Raw genomic sequence first — 23106 nt, forward strand, 5'->3', positions numbered from 1 at the left:
CTGTTTTTTAAGAATGGCCATACTAAATGTGTGACTGCACACTCTCAAAATAATAGCACACTGGCCACTGAACTAGCACAAGAAACTTTATTAGGCACCATGCTCTACAAAGAGCATGGTGCCTGGGTTTCAAACCAAAGTGTAGAACTCTGTGTGGGCATGAATATAGTTCCAGTGTTGTACATGCAGGCTGTCTGATTGATAGCAGTCTCCATTACAATCAGTGAGGCATTTTTTCATTTGGTATAATTGACCATGTTACTGAATGAAGGCTCTGAGTGTAAGTAGCCTTCCAAGTCATCTTCACCTGACAGTGGCTGTGGAACTTAGGATCAGAGAGCCAGTGATAGATATGCAGCTGCTAGGTGCTTTCCAGAATTTTACTTTTGTATGATGCCTCGATCACTTCTGCAGCCAGGTGTGTGCCAGCCCAAGGGGCCTAGTGAACGGAGCTCATGATGAGGTTCTCTTTATGAAGGGGTGGTATGATAGATATTGTTACGAGCTATCGTGACAATATGATAATAGAGTGAACGCGCAATGTGCTTGGTTGCGAGTCCGAAGTGCCGATGTGCGAAATGCACAGCCGCAGATACAAGGAGCCGACGCGCGATGTGCTTAGTCGCGCAGTTCAAGGTGCCGACGCACGAAATGCCTAGTCGCGGGCTCGAGGAGTCGACCCTCGATGCGCTTATTCGCGCACTCGGAGGCGCCGATGCACAAAATGATTAGGTGACGGTCCGAGAAGTCCGCGCGCGATGTGCATGATCGCCGAGTCGGAGACTCCCTATGCGCGAAATGTTTAGCCGCGTTTCCGAGGATTGCGTGCGCGATACGAATTTGTCACGAATTCGAAACACCGAGTGCTGAAAGGCTTAGCCGCATGTCCGAGGATTCCGCGCGTGAATGTTGGTTGCGAAGTCCGCGTCGCCGATGCTCGGAATGCTTAGCCGCGAGTCTGAAACGTCAACAAGTGCAGGGATCGGCCACGCTACTGCGATGTCCGCGTAGCGCCCGTTTTGACACGTCGAGATTACGGCGAGTGGAGACATCAAACTCGCGAGGTGCAACGAGCCGAGCAGACGACGCGAGCGCCGGACCAATGGCGAACCGCGCTGGAGTCACGTGGCGGGCGCGGCCAATCGCAGACTTCGGCACGACCTTCAATCATTTGCTTTTTGTGCGCTTGTTTCTGTATGGAGGAGATCGCTGAAGCGGCAAATTTGAAGACGGAGAAATGCGCTTTCAAACGAGACCAAGATGGCGGCGCTCGGTCGCGCCGTTCCGGAGATATCGTGGCATGAAAAACGCTGTTCTTTCTTGATTTCCGCGAGATTTTTCGCCACTTTGGCTGATAAAACGAATTCTTTAGAGCACTTCTAAGTGGTTTACAGTGATGATATTTGGGTATCAGATAGAAAAGGGGTTATAGAAACTGAAAATGTGATTTTCAAAAACTCGATTTTTTGGCCATTTTTCGCGATTTAAAACCCGCGTCCCCCCTTAAGGGGGGACGCGGGTCTTGAAACGGCAAAAAATCACAAAAAAGTCGATTTTCGGAAAAGTGCATTTTCGCTACGTTTATACATTCAAGAATCCCTCCGCGAAATCTAGAAGCTAAATTTAATCGGAAAATAATGAAAAATCGCGCTTAAAGGGGCCAGGGTGAACGCGAAATCAGCAAAATTTGGTCAAAAATGTTCAAACTTCGCGCCGTCACCATTTGCGAACGCGGTGGCCGATGGCCGCCATCTTGCGCTTGTTTTGAAGCTGTTTTCTTTGTGCGCATTTTGCACCAGTTCAAAATGGCGTCGGTGAAGGGAAACCGACGCTATCGCGTCATTTCTGGAGGATGCGTCCGTGCCGCCGATTGGCCAAAGCGCGCACACCCCCGCGCGCCTCGCTCCTATTGGTCCGGTGCTCGTCGGCGCGCGCTCAACCGCTCTCGCGTCTCGCTACGTTTGTTTATCTCTGGTTTCATCGCGCCGCTGTCTACGTTTGTTCAGCCGCTTGCTTCGCGACGTTTGATAAGATGCTCATTTCGCTGCTCGGATGGCTGGAAAAGATTGTCGTCTCAACGCTACTAGGCGTCAAGCGGCTGTGCAATGCGCGACGGAAGGCGGCTAGGCCTGTCATACTCGCGGAGTTGCCGGTTGCTGGTCTGCCTGGACATTCTACCGGATCGAGTTCCGAGCTGCATACTGGCGCGTCTAGCGTCAACACTTCGTCCGCCCACGCCACGCGTGTTGGCACAGATCGTGCAGGCACCGTTTCCTTCACGACTGAAGAAAGTAGCGAGCGCGCAGCGAGCGCCGGAAAACGTCCAGAGCGCCGGACCTTCGAAGTGCTAACTCCAGCAAGAAGCGAGAAGCCTCTTTGAGCGCAAGGAAGCTGGCCAAAAAGCGGCAAAAAGATCGGATGTATCCAGATTATGCCCCTAGTGAATTTCCTTGAGATTTTATTGGTATGTTCTCAATAAAGATGTTGCAGAACGTTTATCCTTGATTTCTCAAAACAACAATTCCGACAGACTTCCAATTTTGGAGGTAAAATAGCTTCTGTCCTATTTCAGCTATCAACATAATTTTTTTTTTTGCCAGAAAGATAAATGTATGCAGTAAGCAATATGCACCTTTTCAAAGCAGCACTCTTCTCAAAAAGTTTTTGGAATGGGTCACATGCTTGACATGTCAAGATGGCATTTTTTTTCTCACAACTTTGATGAGCTCTAACTTTTGCTCAGATTAGCCTAGAACATTGAATAATACCTTATGGCACTCCCTGAACATCCTAGATAGTCTTTATACTCAAATTACTGTGTTAGGGTTTTCTGTTTAGAAGCTAATTTTCCTCCAAACAAAGGACTCCGCTTATACAATGCATTTGGAGTATATCAGAAACTACTTATCCTATGGCAAAATTAATTATATTTTTAGAATCTGCATATTAAAATACACAATGTGTGAAAATTTCGTTGAGATCTGTCCACAAATAAAAAAGTTGTATTTCAAGTGTAGCCTCCCCCCTTAAGCAGACAACTTCCCCTGCCACAGAAAATGCTTCTTCACTGGGAGCCGAAGTGGCTGGTATTCCCAGGTATATGAGGCAAAGCTTGGCTAGACAGGGTCACCTGAAAGAGCCCACAGCCTGCCACCAGCGACATGGATCACTGTCTTTTCTTAGTAATGCCTTCTCGGGGTTATATAAAGCAAGTTCCCATTCTGATCAAGAAAGTTTTCTATTTCCCGCTTGGCTACTTAAACGCAACCCAAACATTACAGGGAGCTGTACAAACTGTTTCATCTCTTGCTTTCTAGCTTCTGGTTTAGTCGTATCCCCAGTAGGACGCGAGGCCAGGTCTTAAAGCACCAAATTTTTTAAGCACCTCATCTTCCTTCACCTTCTTCCGCGTGCGATGCTCTCACTACTCCTGCGTGCGAGAGCCTTGGACATGTAATGCGAAGATGTGGGACCGTTCCCTGTTTGCGACTACAGTCGAACACGGATATATCGAACTCGAAGGGGATCGCGAATTAATTCGATATATCAAAAATTCGATATAAAAAATACAGGCTCAGAGACTTTACCTGTGGCGGACGATGACCTACCGATCGGCACATTCAAGAATGACAACTATTTCCGCACACACGACGCAACGTAATGCTTTATTTGCGTGAAAATAAATCGCTTATGTTGGTCTGCTTCTTCGCCTTGCAAATGAAATTAAAGACGCCAACCTCGATCTTATCGAGGCTGTTCAGGTGCGAAAGCCCGGTTCCTTCCATGTCGCCGCAACAACGGCGAATCAAGCTGAACGCTGCCGCCACTTCAGCGGCGGAGTACGAGCGTGTAGCCGCGCCCTCGTCCAGACGATCTTCGTCGCCACTCGAGCTGTCAGCCTGGGTCCCTCCGACTGCAGCTACAATATCCTCGTCGGCGAGGCTCGCAACAGCCTGAACATTGCTGTCAACGTTCACATAATCGTCAGCAGACACTTCGGCTGGAACGGCAGCCGGGAAAAGGGACGACAACTCGCGAAACGCGTCGTCCATGCACTCGTTGTCGCCGTCATTGTCTTCGCAGGTTTCAGGAAGTTTGGCTGTCACGAGGCCGGCCTTCCGGAAGCAGTTGGCCACAGTATCCTGCTTCACGTCTCTCCAGGTGCCCGTCATCATTTGAATGGCCCCCAGCAGGTCAACCTTAAGCTCGGTGCCCATGCGGAGGTTCACCAAAAGCCTATCAATGAGTCGCATCCTGTAGCCGGCTTTGAACGACTTAATGATGCCCTGGTCGAGCGGCTGCAACTTTGCTGTCGTGTTCGCCGGCATAAACTTGAGCGCGATGTTTTCGAGCTTGCAGGTTGTGTGATGGGCCGAGCAGTTATCGACAAGAGGCAAGCGTGACGCCCCGATTTGCCCAGTTCGGCGTCGCACGCTTGCAGCCATTCTGTGAACAGCTGACGCGTCATCCACGCCTTCTTATTGAAGGCGTAGCGAACGGGGAGCTGCTTACAGTTTTTGAAGCAGCGTGGTGCCCTTGCTTTGCCAATCACAAAGGGCTGGAGCTTTTGAGAGCCAACCATGTTAGCAGCGAGCAGAACGCTCACGCGGACTTTGCTCATCTTGCCCCCGTGACACGTGCTGCCCCGGATGTCGAACGTCTTGCTGGGCAGCATCTGCCAAAACAACCCGGTCTCGTCGGCGTTGAAGATTTCCACGGATGAAAACTTCGCGGAAATTTCCGGCCATTCCTTCGAAATCCACTGCTGGATATCCTGGCTGATGACGGCTCCGCTTTCCCCAGAAATGGTTTTGCCAACTATCTTATGGCGGTTCTTAAACCTCTGCAGCCCCCCTGTGTTGTCGGCGAAGTTGTCATCACCGAGTGCAGCGGCAAACCATTTGGCTTTAGCCATTAGCACTGGGCCATCCACCGGAATGTTCTTAGCCCGCACCTCTAAAAACCACGCATAGAGGGCCTTTTCAACTTTCTCGTGGGCAGGGTCGCGCACACGACAAGCTCCCGACGTTCGTAACTCCGCCGCTTTCGACTTTATGTTCGCCTTGTTTTTTGACAAGGTGCTTAGAGTGCTCCGAGGAATCCCGAAGTCGTCTGCCACCGTCGCACTTTTCTCGCCCGCCTCAACACGCTGAATGGCTTTCAGCTTTGTCGCAAAGTCCAGGTTCTTGCGCTTCTTGACGCTGCTTGTGCTTGCTGCGGCCATTGCTTCCGCGTCAGCTCACCACGATCCAGTCACACGTGTCGTGAGACGCACGCAAAACAATAATGAACACGAAACACAAGAATTCACGTGTGCAGCCAGCGCCAACAAAGCGCTCGCGATGGCCACCTCCGAGGGCGACAGCGACGTACGAAAGGCACGAGCTGTGGTTGGCTGAGCAAAACTCGTGAGAAAGCAACAAGAAAAAGAAAGGAAAAAGGAGGAGGCCACCGCCGCCTTCGTTCCTGGCTACCTTTTCCGAGCCGATCACTATGGTTACGCTGGGGAAGGATGAGAGACATTGGGAGAGAGAAAAATAAAAGCAGTTCCGCAAGCAGGGTGTTGCCGCAAGTCGGAGAGCGTGCGCAGCGGGAGTACCGTCTGAGCCTCCCTCCCTCTCGCTCTCACATTTTCCGAGCCTTTCGGGGGAGGCGCGGAGCACGCGGGTGCAGAGATCGCGCAGCGTTCTATATATCCAATGGCGGGTAAAAATATCGTTCGATATAAACGTACGAATTTCTATACTTTTACACAGAATTTTCAAGGGGATAATTTACGAGTTCGATACAGACAATAATTCGATATTTGTGGGTTCGATATATCCGTGTTCGACTGTAGTTGTTTCTTAATCCCATTCATTTCCATTAATTTACCATTTCTGTAATTCAATTAGGAAGCACAAGTAATTCCCCCTATGTTTTCCTTCGTGTGATGATACTACAGACATGCTAGTTCAACCTTAACTAGACGAACAAAATTCATCAACCAGACCGACTTTATGATGAGTTTCACCTCACCAGCACTACTGCAAAGCATGCTGCTAGTAGTAGTAGTCTTTAGCAGGCTCGAGTACCGTACTTACACGATTGTAAGTCGATCCCCCTATATGCGTGACAGGAAAACATAGGGGAAATTACTTGTGCTTCCTAATTACAGAAATGGTGAATTAATGGAAATGAATTGGGTTAAGAATTGCATATGCCGCCGCATATGAAAACAGCGGCGCTTCCATCAACTATCCCAACACACCCAAGGGCACATACGATAACGAAAATTCATTAGTAGCTGACATGGTCACTGGACTACTCGTCTTCACTAGTGCTGCCATCGTCATCGCTGCTACGGTCCCACGGTGCGTCGGTGTCCAGCGAAATTTCACATTTGGCAAACAACCGCACCACGACATCGTGCACGGTTGCCAGCAGCAACAACGCAGCAGCAGCCCATGCCGAATGCACCTAACCACATGCAGCCACCAGGGAGGCTCTTTTAACAGGTCCAGTTGGCGTAATTTCACAGTCTTCTGCCGCCAGTCACTCGTACTGACGGTGAAGCAGGTCCTTAAAAGGCGAAGGCCCAGGCTTGTTTCATGACCGTGTCGCACTTCACTGGCGGGGACCGATCACTCATTTCAGCGACGTACGCCGCAAGCTCAGCCGACAGCTCCGGAAAGCGTCAAGACTTCGGCACGTGGGAAATTTTTTACTAGCCATCACAGGTGAAAATTTCGCCTCGCTGCAGTCGCCACTCTCGCACCACCCATTCAGAAACAACGAACAACGAACGGCCCGCTGCACAGCGATTTGTTTCTTTGGCGTAAAGAATGGCAGCCCTCTTGAATGCTGCTGTGAACGAGTGGGCCTGGAGCACTCATGACGACTGAGGAAGCATAGAAGTAGCACGTAGCCGGCAGTCAAGTGGAACGCGACAAACCAATGCCTTTCGTCAAACAGAAAGCTAAGTGGAACAGGGAAAGAGAAACCCACAAGCGGTATCTACTCCATAGAATAAAGAACCAACTGTCTACTCTTCCATGAACTACCGATACCCCTCGCCAGCGCCGCCGTTCTGAGGGTGCCGCCGCATATGGGAACAGCAGCGCTTCCATCAACTCGACACCCCCTCCCCCATGAATGTTGCATGCACTGTAAAACTCTCAAAAATGTTGAAAAACCCTTACGAAAATCGAACAAACACGCGGGATAGCGACAAGCTACGGGTAGGGCCATAGAACAAACAAAATTTTAACTACGTTGTAGCTCCCGTTGGTCTCGCTTTTTTGTCGGTGCCATGTTTTGGTTTCGATTGTAAGTCGACCCCCACTTCAGATTTTCAAATAAAAAAAAAGCACATATAAAACACACAAGGGCATTTTCCCCTACAGTCCCTTTAAGAGCAATTGTCCCTACAGTCCCTTTCCCACCAGCGATTGATAGAGGTCACAAGACTGACCGCGACCTGCAACACAAGGAGCTACTCGCGGCCACCGATGTTCCCACCAACAAGCGGAACCTGGCTGCGGCCCCACCTAAATGCCTCACGATTGATGCCCTTTGCCCTTCACATCTGCTCATACAGCCACACGATTGTGAACCACCAGCATATTCAGATGTCTCGCCCGTGCACCAATGATTGGTTCATTGGTGCCGTGAATTGCAGTGGTGCAGGAGTCGCACACTGAGCGACTCACTGAAAAAAAAAAAAGTAGCTTTTCGACCAAAACGACCATTTGCATGAAGTTGCACAAGGACTGAAAAACAATTATAGGGTTTTACGGGGAAAAAAATTAACTCATTATGATGCACGCCACACTGGAGGAGACTCCAGAAATCTGGACCACCTGGGGTTCTTTAATGTGCACTTAAATCCAAGTACACAGGTGTTCTCGCATTTTGCCCTCCATCAAAATGCAGCCGCTGTTGCTGCACACAGCATGAATGAGCGCTTAGACAAATCCTAGCTGAGTGCTAGCTGAACTGCCATAACACTGATGCCTGTGTTCACTCTAGTAATTCTTGTAGGGGACTCCAAGGCAGGACTTGAGGATGAAACTTAACCATACCATTTCTGCTACCCTTCCATGTCGCAAATAAGCAGTTAGGAACTAGTGAATGCCAACCCCATGAATGGGGTAGTTGGAGAAGTATGAGAGAGGCCTTTGCCCAGCAGTGGGCGTAACCAGTCTGATGATGATGATGAATGCCATTAAAAAAAGAAAAGAGAAAATAACAGTGCACGCCCACACTAGCTGCCCAACATGTCACTAGAGCCACCTAAGCGTGCTTACACTGTTGGGCCTGTATGTAGGGCGGGTAGACATACTGCGGGGCTGGGCTGAACTGGCCAGGCCGCTGGGGAGGATACGTCTGCAATGAAGGCAAGCATGGAAAAAGCCCCACATTAAAGACAAGAAGGCTCAACCAATGCCAACAACTTACAGAGGTGGCCTACAGCACTGACAAAATGATTGCAGCAATCGGCAATTCACAAGGTCTGCCGCAGTCACGTGTTTACGTAAAACAGTACAGGTGTTGCCAATAACGCGCGAGAAATAACAGCCCCACGTAATGCGCTTCAATTTTCGCATGCCTAGTTGCACTGGAGACGCAGCCAGTTCAAACTCCACATTGACGAAAGTAATCAATGGGTGTTCTAGATGTGGTTTCAGAGCTCAGAATCGTCCTTTTTCATTTACTGGCCCTGCCCCCTGATCAATACTCATTGAAATAACACAACCAAGCAAAAAGGTTACACCATTGTAAAACTGATGGCAGTCCCAGTGACAAAAACTTGTAGAATTCAGTCCACTGAGGTTTAACCATACCGCGGCACACTGATGTGGCCACAGCGAGCCACAAGCAATTACAAATCATTACGTACATAAAAAAGACAATGTAGGGGGTAAGTAGAAAGGAAAGCGGACAGGTGCATTTCACCTTTTGCAAATACTTACCAGCCATGCCGTAGGATCTGTCATCTAGAGACAAGTAGAGCAAACACACTGCTTCAGCCATAAAACAAGCCAGCTCTCAAGTAGCACTAGGCCGATATTAGTGTTAGGCACGCTGGCAAACAGACAATCAAAGCACACACGTCACTCAAAGATAGTAGTGACACTGAAACTACGATAAATATTGCACTAACTCTGACTTAGCTGTAACATGAACATAGGGAGAGAAAAAAAGCGAGAAAGAAGAGAAAATACCTGAAAATCACACTCCATCATTACAAGTAAGTGCTATTCAAATGGCAGACTTTCTCTACAACCTTCCTGGCAACTCCTCCTTTTCTATAGAAGAGCAATGTTTACAATACCCAGGCACTGATCCAGGAGCATGGGACTTAGTGATAAAAAAAAATCACGGAAAAATCATTTTTCGAAGATGCTATTTTCGGATTCTGCAGCGTCTGATGCATTATCTCAAATTTTCATGCATCCTGGACCAATATTTTCACCATAATGGCATTTTATATCGCGTTGGTGAGCTGTGCTTTTACTGACGAATGTGCAAAAAAGGGCCTTTTCCTGTGACAAGCAGCTGTGATTCAAAGTTTCTGACTGCAGCTATCTTGGTCTTGTTTGAAAAAGCTTGTTTAGTTTCCTTGTTTTTACTTTTTTTTCGTTTTAGTTTTTAGTTAGCTCTAGTTTTCACGCTACCGCTACTCTGTGCACTGAATGACTATGAAGAAAAAGCCCGCAAGAAAGCAGTCCCCATGCGCAATTTCATTTGTCGACTGAGGTACGTGACAATAAATGCCATGCCATTGGCGGATTTTCGCCGTGATCAGTTCGGGCGTGCAAAGCTCAGCACGGAATGATGTCAAATTGATTTGCTGCAAACCATAAATTCGGCGAACAGAAGAAGAAATGAGGGGTGTTGAACTTTCTAAAGTGCGCAGGAGCTTTGAATAGTTTGCTACCCGTGCCAAGCGCCGCCTGAGTGTCCCCCCTCGTGACTGCAGAATAGGGTTAGCAGATCAAAGCAGTTCTGGCCGCGGCTGTGTTCATGCGGCCTTCCAGCACTACCGCTGCTGCCCGATGATATGGAGAAAGGGAAAAAGGCTCGAGAAACAGTGCCAAGACTTTGCTTCCACGCCAGCTACCGAACAAAAATCACACTTTCTCACGCTGATACAGCCGCGGTCCTATAAACACTCTGCCATCTTGTGTAAAACGCAAGTTGCAGTGTGGCAGCAGGCAAAGGTGAACGTGACTGCAGTCAAGCCGTAGAGATAGTCACCTCGTGTGCAATCTGCAGTGATGCCGTGTCGGCGTGGAGTTCGGCCAAACGTGTACCCCATCCCTCATGAACACTCTCGCTATGCGCAAAACGCGGAGCACCGGTAAGCGACAAATGACCCAACATTTTCTTTTTTTTCCTCTCTCTATAAACGTTTTACACTGGGCCATACATACTGGGACATGTGCTAGGGGCATACTAGGCTGTTACAACCGGTAACATGTAACTACTTCAGTATGTTCCTGAATAAATCAAGTTGTCTGTTTTCCTCAAAAACAGAACTTTTCCCTCAGCCTGCCCGTTTGTGGCAAATACACCTAACCCTATAGAAACCAAACGTAATGAGGAACGTTTAGAGCACACTAACTGAGACAAGGAATGCCCCAACAATGTGCTACTGTACACTGCGTGGCAATATACACAGGTAGACTGGTTCCTAACATCCCTCGGGCATCCATGCACCAACTGACCAGGTTCATGCAGCCGCCAAGTAAGATGGGCGGCTGGGACATGTGCTGGGGTGCCGGGTATCCCGCCGCTTGGTTCGCATAGTTCGGCATTATGGCTGCACCTGGATAGGCAGCCGCCGTGGCCACGGGGGGCTGCGGAGGTGCTCCAGGGGGTGTGCCGAGTTGGCTCAGCCCTAGCTGTGCGGCCTGTGTGAGGGGAGGTGGCCGGCCCATGGACGGGGGCCCGCCCCCGCCAGGAGGTCCCCGCCCACCCGCTTGCTGAGGCCCACCCTGCAGGCAAGGAAAAGCACATTTCTCACTCCGTGCTCCAAACGAAACATTTACATCACATCATTACGTCACGTCGAAATTCTATCATGTTGCATCCTTGTTGATAGCTGTAGAGCATTAGGAAGGCAAACCACACTCATGTGACTGGAGAGGGAAGTCCAACAGCTGCCACCGTGTGCTTTCCCTTGCTAAACGGCAGAACACAAGTTTCCGTAAACACGTTGCAGCCTATTTTGAATGGGAATGCGCCACATAAATGCTGTTGCATAGCGATTACCGTGACACTGCCACGCCAATCATGTCAATGCTACTATATCAATCATACTGTAGTAGATCACCACTAATCCAGTTTTTCGGTTAATTCGACCCTGTCCGAATGTCCCGGCAAGCACCCGTACACTTATATGAGCCCAAAATTCAAATTATTCAGATTTCAAAATTCGCCTTCACTGGATAGTTCTAGCCCAACTGGTTAGCTTCGCCGCAATGCAGCTGTGTTATGCGGTGAAGCATGCACAATTTCTTGCGCACCAAACATAGCAAGAATGGATAGGGGCCACTGTCGCAGAACACAGTATGCATGTACCGTAAAAACCCGCGTATAATACGAACCCGAATATAATACGAGGTGAAATTTCTGGGACGAGAAATGGAAAAAAAAAGGTTTACCCGCGTATAATACGAGTGAGAGAAACTCGGGGAAAACATTTATTGAAATAGGACTCAGCACTTCATTCACTGTCATCCTCCGCTGCGCTTTCATCGGACAATTCCTTGTCCAACATATCCTCCCAGAGGTACTCGTCCTCGGTGCCATCGAGCGCATTCGAGATCCCGCACTTCTTGAAAGCGCGACGCACAAGGTCTTCTGGGATGCTCGCCCATGCGTCCACGATCCACTTGCACAGCGTGGCTGGCGATGCCCGCTTCAGCCGCCCAGTTGGCGTCACTGCAGGTTCACCTGACCGCATCCACTCTGCGTAGCACCGCTTCACCGCGTCCTTGAAAGGCTTGTTGACGCAAACATCTAGAGGCTGCAGCTGAGACGTCATCCCACCAGGGATAACGACGAGTTCAGTATTACAATCACGCAACAGCTTCTTCACCGAGTCGGCCAAATGGCCACGAAACGTGTCCAGCACGAGGATGGACGGGAACGACAACAGTGCACCGGGCCGCCTACACCAAACGGACTTTATCCAGTCGAGCATAAGACTCTCATTCATCCACCCTTTCTCATGGCATTTAACAATGACATTTTTCGGCAGCTCACCTTTCGGCATTGTCTTGCGCTTGAAGACGACATAGGGCGGGAGCTTGCAGCCGTCTGCCGTGCATGACAACATGACGGTAACACGCGTCGTCTCGTTCCCAGTGGACCGGACACAAACTTGTTTCGAGCCCTTTTCGTGCACGGTGAGGGGCGATGGCATGTCCAGATAAACTGGTGTTTGGTCAGCATTGCCGATTTGCCCTAGCTGAAAGTTCTTCAACTTGCGCAACGAAATAACGCGGCGCTGGAAAGCCACCAGTAACTCTTCAAACGATTCCGGCAGCTTTTGTGAAATTGAAGTTCTCCGGCGCAATGAAAATCCTGCACGGCACATATACCGATAAACCCAATGCTTGCTTGCTTTGAAGGTGGAGCTCGTTAGGCCTTTTTCTCTCGCAAGCTCCCTGGCTTTTGCCTGCATGAGCTCCACGCTCACAGCAAGATGCGCGGCTCGCTGTTCTCGGACGAATTCCGTCAGTTTGAGTTCAATTTCAGGGAATGCCTCATTCTTCGGGCCGCGAAAGCTTCTTCGCTTTCCGCTGCACTCGAAAAGTGCTTCTTTTTGCCGTCGCCATCCGCGGATACTTCCCTCGGTGACGCCAAACTGCCTCCCGGCCGCACTGTTGCCGATTTCCTCTGCCGCTAAAATCACATTTCGCTTGAAAGCTGCCGAGTACTGCTTCCGTGCCCCCGACATCGTGCTCCTTCACTAAAAACGATGCACTTCGCGAAGCGCGGTTAACACGTGAACTGCCAAGGTCCGCACTCAACAAAGAAAGAAACGATGCCGTAGCCACGCTGCAATAGCAAAGGCAAGCCGTAGCCAGGCAGCAATAACAAAGCCAAGTCGTAGCCATGCAGATATTACGAAGCCAAGCCGTAGCCACAGAGCAATAACGAAACCAAAACTTCGAGCCGAACTTTGAAATTTTTGTCCGGATCCGCATATAGTACGAGGCGGAAATTTGGGACGCTAATAAGAGGAAAAAAACCTCGTACTATACGCGGGTTTTTACGGTAATACAGGCCCGCATGGGTGGTCTCTGGTCACAGCACGAGCACCTAAAGCATGCTGGTAGCCGTTCAGAGCTGTTTCTGACATTGCTGCGGTGATTTGAGCCCCCGTTTCAACCACCATGAGTATCTTATATACGAGACCGTTAACGGGGCCTAGTACACATTCCTTCATACGCATGTGCGCACGCAGCACATGGAAAGAGGCAAAGCCAAACCATCTGTGTTTTGGGAAAGCTAGCAAAAAAATTAAGGAATACATGCCATGTCCCGTGACAGTGGCCCCTTTTCATTCTTGGTATGCTTGGCACACAATAACTTGTGTATGCTTCACGGCATAACATATCTTTATTGCAGCGAAGCTGACAAATCAAGTTCAATTTATCTGGAGTGTTTCAGTCTTTTTCTGCCTTTTGTTTGATTTGACTCCCCAGATAATTAGACTGCTTTTGTTGATCCAGTCAGGATTGAATTAAAGGGGGACAAGGGTCTTGAAATCGCAAAAAATGGTCGAAAATGGCAATTTTCAAAAATTGCGTTTTTGAAGTCTTTAATGTCCCAACTATGCCTCTACAAAATATTATGGCTCAATTCCTACTCGAAGTATAAAAAAACGGCAATTTAGAAACGACGGTGAGCCGAAATTGAACGCCAAGCGCAAAGGTTTGCCTCATTTTCAAGCTGCCGTAGCTCCGCGCGACGCGAACCGATCGGTGCCATCTTGGTCTCGTTTGAAAGCTGGTTTCCCGCTCTCCATTCTGGCGCCCCTCGGCATGCTGTAGACCCTCGTGCAGCGGAGCGATCGCACCCCAGGCACCCGTTCTCAAGCGCGAAATCGTCGCGAGAGCGCCGCTGATTGGGTGAAACGGGCGCCTCCCCGAGGCGCAGCCCTCTGATTGGCCGTGACGCATGCTTCGCCTGCCGTGGTCCCGCGGCCGCCTTGTTCGACTCCTTCACGTCGTCTGCTTTCGCCGGCGCGCACGTCATTTCTCGCATTCCTCTTTGTTTCCTAGTATTTTTCGTTCTGCCTTTTTCTTTATCGTTCTTGTGGATATTTTGGCTATTGAGTCGCTTCTTTTAACCACGAATTTCTTGCTTTTGCGTGCCTGGTGTCGTTGTTCCGCGTGTCACGATGGCGCGAGACGCGCGCTTGAAAGCAAGCATGCGAAAAGCAGTCGGCAAAAAGAGGCGCGCATGGAATAAGAGCGCTACATCGTCGAGAACTATAGCTTCGGTGATGCCGCAAGCTGCTGTGCCCTTCGTGGATGCGGCTGGACAGTTGTTCTTTATTCTATGGCTGGACTGAGCTCGCCAACAACCGCTTCGCCGGTGGACGCGGCTGAACAGTGCCGATCGGTGTCAACTTCAGTGTTACCGCAAGTCTCTGCAGTGCCGGTGGATGCGCCTGGACTAAGCCCGTCGAAAATTCTAACCTTTGAGACGCTGCAAGTCGCTTCGGATTCCGTGTCGTCGGAAGTGGCCGAGCCGGCTGACCTAAGCCTAACGTCGACTTCGGCGTTTCCACACGCCGCTTCGGTGCCGACGGACGCGGCTGAACCGAGCTCGCGTGCTCAACACTTCGACACGGTGTTTTGCGCGGAGTGCGCGGGGCGTGAAAAGTACGCAGACAACATTAAAACTTCATTGGCGAAGAAATCCGCGACTTCCCGCAAGTTCGAGCTAATGAACGTCGGCACAGCAAGTGAAGACGACAGACTTTCTGAGCTTTTTTTTTTTTTTTTGCCAAGTGCCAATGCAATACAGAGGTTTTCACAATCTTTACATGAACAGCTTTCTGTGAATTTGGTGTTATTGTGTTCAGTAATCACTGGGCTGCATGCTAAAGCATTAAATTTTTCCATGTGATAGGTAAAAAAAAGTGGCAGAGTAAGCAAAACTTTGAATGCAATTTTCTCAGCTTTGCTTTTTCGATCAAATGCCTTTGCCTTACAGAACTTTTCATAATGTTTGCTTCAACTGATTTTATTGAATTAGGTATCATTTTTTTCAGTAAAACCTCAGCTACATCCTAAAGCTTTCCATTTTTCATTAAACCCATGAGAATAGCAATTAGGTCAGATGTAAGCTAATTACTCCTGCATTGTTTTTTTCTTCCTGTTATTCATTGTTATTCATTCATGACCTATATGATCACTTTTTAAAAATTTCTTTAGCTTTAGGATGTGCAGTGGGCCCTTGGAAATGACAGCTATTCTTTGAAACTAGTTTTTTTTAATTAAGAAATTATCATAATGGCCCGTAAGAAAAGACCTATGTGGGATAAACTATTTTGCGATACCTTCATTTCTAGATGAGATATATAAAATCTGAATATATATTTGGGATCAGCATTCAAAGATATATCTGCATGCGAATTTTCAGGAAGATATGTTAAGAAATAAAAAAAAAGTTTTCAAGACCCTCATCCCCCCTTAACGGGAGTCCGCTATGCTAACGAGAACTCCGGCGCTAGTGTCTTACATGAGGTGCAACAAGCATGGCGGTTCAGCTAGCATGAGAATATTGGTGAGCACAAGGATTTGCCTAAACTACTCTTTCTGGCTTCCCATAACATGACAAATAATGTGATAAGAATAACAAATATTGAAATAATAGCGTGACTAGGCAAATTGATTGTCTTTAACAAAATATTGCATTACAAGTGCAATACGCAGCAACTATGTATTTTTCTAAACACAGCAGGCAATTAAACAGTTGCAGAGCCAGAGTTCTATTACTAAATTTAGCAGTGAACTGTGCCATACATTACCCTAAGTGGGGGTTTGCTCCGCCTGACCCCTCCAAGGTACCTTCGCAAAGTTCAGCGGGCACAACTACATTGAAGCTGCTTCGTAAGAAGCAAGGTGCTAATAGCGACGGTCAAGCCTTACTGGTGCCATCTTAGGACCCTCTTGGCCGCAAGCCTTTGTTGTCCTATCAAACAACCGTTTTGAGTTGGACACATAACAGGAAAGGGTCCCCAAGGAAGTATACTAAGAAGATTTTGAGCCACTGGACGTGCAAACCTGCGACAGGGCCATCTGTTACCCATTACATTATATAGATGTTCATTTACGTGTTAAGCAAGCAGCAACACAGCTATTAAGAGAGCTACGGACGTTTACAAGTTCCTCAAGTTCAGTCTTTAAAGGCTCTGCGTGATGATGGCACGTCGTGTCGTCGACTTCCAGTTTTCAGGAGCGAGCACGCTAAGCCTCTCGAAACTCTCCGCCAGCTGCTTGGCAGTCGACCCCAAGTGAAAGCTATCGAAGCAGCGTGCGTTGGGAGCATTCTGTCGCGGCGCCGAACGTGTCTGGTATTCTGGTAACCACTGGCAAGCTGGGCGGTTCGACTGATGGCTGGAGGCATAAACTCAAGCTGATGAAGCTACTTTAGCGTAGACGTACGTGAGCGGCCTGATTGGTCTGCACGGTCCAGTCACCTGTTAGCGCAGAGCCTAACCGGCCAAACAAAGCGCTAATATTGCTCTAACCAAGTGTAAAACATTTTAAACATTTACAAAAACAATGTGTTAATAAGCACACTCCTGCAAAAAATTTATATCAGCAGCAAAAGAAATTCACAATTCGTTACTGCTACTGTGTGTGGTTGAGCTCTGTGCCACAAGGTGTCTGCACCATACAGACCATTCACAGTTGCTCTTCTGCTTATCCCGTGAAACGACACTCAAACAGCAAGGCCCTGTCCCCTTGCACTTGCGGTAACCTGAATACTGGACTTGCGAAACGCTATTGCGTTAGTAATCTTCTGGTGTAAAGTGACAGCCCCAAACATGCAAATCCTGGTGCCAATCGGATAGCGGCAGTCTGATGCGCTGCAGCTATTCCGCTCGTCTGCTGCCTTGCAGGACACAATGTCGTAGCTTGACTTTTTGCCAGTCGCTACATTTGCAGCCTACAACGCGACAAAGTCGAATCATGGTGCTCGCAAAAAGACCGAGACCGACTCTGACCGCTGAGATTTCATTAGAATTGAGCACATTGTAACACAATCAGACGACACTTGCTGTGTGCCAAAGGTGCTGAAGTGTAGCGAGAAATTGTTCTTATGCATTCTCTTTCTGTTACTTTCTTTTTATAGAAACAACTTTACTAACATTCCAACTATTAGGAACAACATTTGTTCATCATAAAGCTGGAAAATTACTGATGACACGCTCTGGGCAGCCAATCTAATAGCTCACCCAACTAACGGCGAGCAATGTGATGCAATCAGCAGCTATGTACATTTTTAAAACCTAATAAATTACACGCTTTACGCGGAGCACTTAGATGCGTCAATTAATGATCAGAAGGACCTACTTTAACGACCGGTACGTTTGTACAAAATCGTCTAAATCGTTGCAGGGTCCTCTTAAAGGAATGCAGGCACCTATTTTAGAGGCTTCATTGAATGCTCTTCCTGGCAGTAGCAGACAGCTCAAAGGTCATTTATTTCAATTTTGAAGTTCAAAGTGAACAATGGCTCCTTTTCCCACTCTACACAATGCCACCATGAAAATGTCATTCTCACTAGCAAAGTAATCGCGCCACTAAAGACGATGGCGACAGCATTTTCACAACTACATGTGCGCACGCTTAAACATGGGTGGGAGGTGCGACTGCGTGTCTCCCACTTAGCTTTGGCATCGACAAACATACGCTCCTGTGTAAAATCGAGCAGACGATGAATAAGCTCGCCGTGAACGCTTTGGTGATTAATGTTAACTTCGCAACATCAGGTACTCCCAATTTGTCACTGAAAAACTATCCACCTCTCTTGGCAGGATTCATGGAATCTGGAACTGTGTGATTGAAATCACGCAATACTAAATTACTGGGTTATATGATAAACATTCCTATTATTACAAATGGGACACAACTGTGCGTCTGCTTAACATTACTATGGCCCCCTAGATGCTGCATGTTACCCAAGAGAACAAAGATCATCACCCAGGAACTTGTGTCTGCACTCCTTGAAGATAACAATGCGTGCCCTGAGCCTGCACTGCTTGTGAGCTACGCATGCAACGTTACCTTTAGATGCAGCACGTAAGCAGCTGCAAACTGGCAAAAGCACAAATTGGCAAGCAACACAGTGTTTTTAGATTGCAGCGACTTCTTCAGTGACTCTGCTATTGTGAATTTCTGCTTTCGGAACTTGTTTGAATAGCCTTGTTCGAAGCAAGTACCTCCTTGATGGCCTTTCACAATCCGAAGACTTACAAGGGTGTGGTCAGACACCGATGAACGGAACAAAAACTTCCGTAACATTGCAGAGCGATTTCAAATTCAAAAACTTTAATGAATACCCAGGAAACATGGCTGGAAGCTTCTGCTCGTTATAGAACTGGATGCACCTTAGAGTAAATTTTTTCCCCTGACTCTGAACTAACAAAGACTGGGTGTGCATCAGATATGATGCTGCTTGGCCGTAGGTCAGTAGAATCCCGGACCCTCACTCTTGCTCAATCACCAATGTCTTCTCAGGCTCTGTACTCATTCAACATCATCAGCCCTTACACAGGTTCATACTCGCAGCTGCTCACTACCCATTTACTTGTACACAAAGTGACTTCAACCTGCATTTACCAGTGCTTGCAAACACTCATTCTAGCATCGACTGCCACTCTCTGGCAGTGAAGTCGCAACACATACACACTCACTCAAAATCACCGTCGCAGATTTTAGTTCTTGCTTTATGCCAACCACAGAAAGTAGCGCTTCACATTTTTTCCCACAACGGAAGCTCGAGGTTGTGCCAGTGCTATTCGCTTACCTGAGGTGGTGCTGCTTGAGGATTGGGAGGCTGTGGAGGCCCCTGTTGCACCTGCTGTGGCTGCCTCGCCTGGAAGTACGCCGGCCCCACGTGCTGCAGGAGTGGTGGGAAAGGGTCAAAGAAGCACGTGAAGTGAACAAAGCACAAAACAGCAACTGAGGACCGAGCAACGACTAAAATCAAACAGTATAAATGGACTTCTGCAGGCAATGTGTGCCCGATAGACAACTTTCAAAATAGTGCACGCCCTCTACCGGGCAGTGGCCAAACTTTACAAAATCTGGTTGGAAAACATGGCATATCCTCATTAGAGCTCTTAACAATAATTGGGGGGGGGGGGGGGGGGGGGGCATTAGATAGCAACTTTTATTTCTTTGTGGATTTTGATGAAAATTGGGAGATTAGCAACATAACTAATGCTACTGTAGATATTTCATAAAGATATCTTTAGAACTTTTTTATGTGCTTTTTCATCTGGCCTTGTTCCAAGCCTAATTGACTTAATCACTACTCAGCCAGCTCAGTTAGGCTGAGACTATTGCGTTTGATGAGACATCCATAACACTCTCCACCACTAGTCAGTTGCTTATGCCGTCTCAAGGTGAAGAACAAGAGTGTTGGCATCAATCTATGATGACCGATTCCACTTATAGAATACTTTTCTGGTGCTTGCACAGTATGTTTCTGCAAATAGTTTGATGTGCATGCAAGATATCGCATCACAAGCAAAAAAGCTGATGAAAAGAATGTTGAAAATGTATCGCAAACATCTATTTGCAAGTGTTCAAAGTTTCAAATACAAATAGAATATTGCAAACACACTATTCGGATTTGGAAATGAACTATTCGGAATTTTCGAATAGCTAATATAATCAAACATTTAACAACAACCGACCTCTAAAGCCGGGTTGCTCTTCTCTGACAAAGTGTCGCAAAGTATCACAAACAAAACAACAACCGGTCATTTGCAACAAGTCCTTTAAGTGTGCCTTCAGCACAGAAATTATACAGCGGCTGTTTTTCTTACCACAAATTCATGTTTTTCAACGATCATTTATTTAGTACTTTTGGAAATCTAGTCATTTCACAGGCAATCATTCTTGAAAAGCTCCTTGGCAGCCAAGATGTTGAGAGGCTATTCAAACAGTTCTTTTAAAGACAATAAGTGATCTTGTGTTTAGATGGCCAGTGATAGTTAGCTGTCTTTTTCACTAGTTTCTTTCCTCAGCAAATTGCATACCACCCAATTACAGAAAAATAAATATTCCTGCTGTAAATACATGCATCCTTGGCTGACTATTTGTATTTAAAAAAAGTTGCTATACCCCACCTCTGCCTTAAAAACACTTCCGACTTGGACCTCTGCAGAAAGTTTAAATATGCTTTAGGACACACCGTGCAGCAGGTTCACTTGTTTCATTGTATTTCTTTACTATGTTTTACATCCAGCATATCTGAAGTGACTGGATAAGCACTTTCCAAGGATTCCAGACGTAAAATAGTAATGTTCTCATATTTGGCGTCAAGGTCTACTTTCTGTAAATTACACTATCACACTGAATGACTGAAAATTCTTAGTCCATTCCGCAGAATTCTGAAAATGCAAAGGGTGTAGGGCATGTAAATTTTAAATGCACAGAAGCAGCATCTGAAGGACTTAGGTGAGCATAGTACAAACAGAGTTGAGAAAACCAGGGCAACTTTAACAGAAGCAGGAGTGCATGCCGGTCTGAAAACTGGAAGTGTGGTTAACACGTTCACTGCAGCGACACTTTCTGAAGTCCCGATTCCTTTGCATGATGCTCCACATGTGAATCACTTCCGACATTTCTCTGGTGCACCGTGACACACCAGCCAGTCCCCATGAGATCGCACTCCTTTGAAACTTCCTGGAGCTACACAAGAGTTGACACAATTATGAAGCAATAAACATTTTTACTTTGTAAAGATGTCGCTTTCACACTGCAGGGAAGCAGAGCCAAACACAAGTAATAGCCAATGACCCACAGCACAGTGAACACGTTAAACCAGTTAAAGTGACATCCACAAAGATGCTTGACCGAGAATGGTGCTCCAGCATTACATTACATCCCAGATAACTGGGGAATTCCACGGCACAAACACACTGGGCAAATCTTCAAATGGCCACAGACGGCCACCTGAAGCCTTGTGCTCACCATGGTGGCTGGGTGCTGTGGCTGGGGTGCTTGCTGGGGGGGACCCTGTCCCAGGGAGGCGGGACCCTGGGCCAGGTACAGCGCACCCGGTGGGGGAGGCTGCTGCCCCAGCGCTTGCTTGTTCATCTCATGGGCCCCGCCAGCACTGCTCACGCCTCCTCTCGATAGCGACTGCACAGAAGCCGCATTTGCATGGAGCTAAGCCTACTGCTGTTTTCTTTTAATGGCCTTAACATCTATCACGCACCGAAACCAAAATACAAAGCCTCTGCCAATCAAAAATTGGCACTCAAACTGCAGCCGATTACCAATTAAAGCTGCAAGACAATGGACCTTTTTGCAATTATGCCATGTACGTGCTGTGTGCAACTTCCCTCCCAGCTGCACCCCAAGTTGGGCTGCCATTACTGCAGGGTAAGCAATGCACCACGGCAGACTCTACAAACAGCTGCTATAAAGAGAATGGCTTTTGCTTCCATTTTCCCATGGAATGATAGCACACACATCTATGGGAGTGGACCACTGCAGTGTGCAGCAATTAGCTGTACAGTTCATCGTGGAAATTGCAGCAGCCCATTCTTCGAAGCTGGATAAAATCACTTGGCGCTTATCGTTGATTCACACAGTTTCGTTGTCACGTGGCGATTTTGAACCAGCTATGCTTTCACGTGCTTGTGGCAAAAGCGCCAGGATCTGGCTGATCTGCTGCACGCCAATTTTCATCAGAGTAGCGGTTCAGATGTCCCATAGTAAAAGCTGGCATGCCCATTTTGTCACCATCATTTTGTCAAGACTAATGTGTGTGCACATGCACGCTTGGAACAGTAACAACAAGACCAACTTTAGAAGCATCCCAAAAAAAAACAAGTACAATGCCATCACGAGAGAGTGGTGTTGTCACTGTCGCAAGTGCCAAAGCCAAAATAAGCAGCTTTCTAAAAAATAAGCGCAGCAACTTTCTCCACAACAATCGAGCTTAAGATGACACGCATGTAAACAAGTGCTTACAATGCAGCAATGTTGGTATTATTAATACTTAATGTGCAAGAGGCAAATACTTACGTAGGCGTGTGGCAATCTGTAGTCTTCTGTGCTCAGCCAGCAACATGGAGAGGAGAGAGAGAGAGAGAAGGCGTATAAGTTAGACATGAGCTATTAGGTCTTCTGTCAAGATCATCTCAAAAGCAAACTGCCTCGATGGACTATGTTAAATGTCCGACTAGTCCCCACACCACTGCAAATGAAATATGCCAGATCAGTGACCTCATGCTTGTGCGAGTAGCCAGACACTTCAACGTTCCCAAGACCCAAGATGAAACTTGTGACCAGTGAATCATAGAGCTGGTCCTTTTTTAGCCTAACGCGTTAGAACAGACTCGAGAACGACTGCACTACATTTCGATGGAAGCAGCAACACTAGATGTGGCGATGGCATATGTAACCGAAGCATCCAGAGCACTTGCTGCAACAAATAAACATAAATGCGCTGGTGAATACTTAAATCTTAAGGAGAGTGCTGGCCATCATTATTCCCATTTCATATGTTACTAATTGTTGTGCCACACTGCGTGCCTATCATCAAGGAAACAAATGCTCCCCCTTCTTAAGTGGTTGCCCTTGTGCTGGGCTTCAAACATCCACAATGTTCCAAGAAACTGCGGAGCCTTTCAGCCTTTTCGGTGGGTCAAACTGAGAAGCCTGGGAGCACAAAGCACCACGACAAATCCACCGACAGCCTTCAGAATTCCACAGAACTGCTGATCCCTCACCGTGTAGACCAGTGGTACGTAGCTTGGACTTCTCCCGCGACAAAATAGGAAAGCGATGCAGTTGACATCAGCACTAGTCCTGCCTCGTTCTGCTAATGGTGAATCAGCAATAG

The 23106-nt window shown here is 47.6% G+C and overlaps 1 protein-coding gene across 8 annotated transcripts in view; it reads right to left on the minus strand.

Annotated features, from left to right (window-relative positions):
• LOC135899836 (eukaryotic translation initiation factor 4 gamma 1-like) overlaps positions 1-23106 on the minus strand; it is a 142686-nt gene that overhangs the window by 77400 nt on the left and 42180 nt on the right. For 7 of the 8 annotated variants that reach the window (XM_065429212.1, XM_065429209.1, XM_065429208.1 and 4 more), the window contains 6 exons: positions 22287-22312; positions 21225-21395; positions 19048-19140; positions 10713-10982; positions 8955-8978; positions 8289-8367 (listed from right to left, as the gene is read on the minus strand). In XM_065429212.1, coding sequence (XP_065285284.1) covers positions 8289-8367; positions 8955-8978; positions 10713-10982; positions 19048-19140; positions 21225-21350 — 592 coding nt within the window. In that variant the 5' untranslated portion in view covers positions 21351-21395; positions 22287-22312. The remainder of the gene's footprint in view (positions 1-8288; positions 8368-8954; positions 8979-10712; positions 10983-19047; positions 19141-21224; positions 21396-22286; positions 22313-23106) is intronic. The other variant, XM_065429207.1, reaches the window with a different exon arrangement.

This window comes from Dermacentor albipictus, chromosome 2 (assembly GCF_038994185.2).
Source record: "Dermacentor albipictus isolate Rhodes 1998 colony chromosome 2, USDA_Dalb.pri_finalv2, whole genome shotgun sequence".
NCBI classification, from domain to species: domain Eukaryota; kingdom Metazoa; phylum Arthropoda; class Arachnida; order Ixodida; family Ixodidae; genus Dermacentor; species Dermacentor albipictus.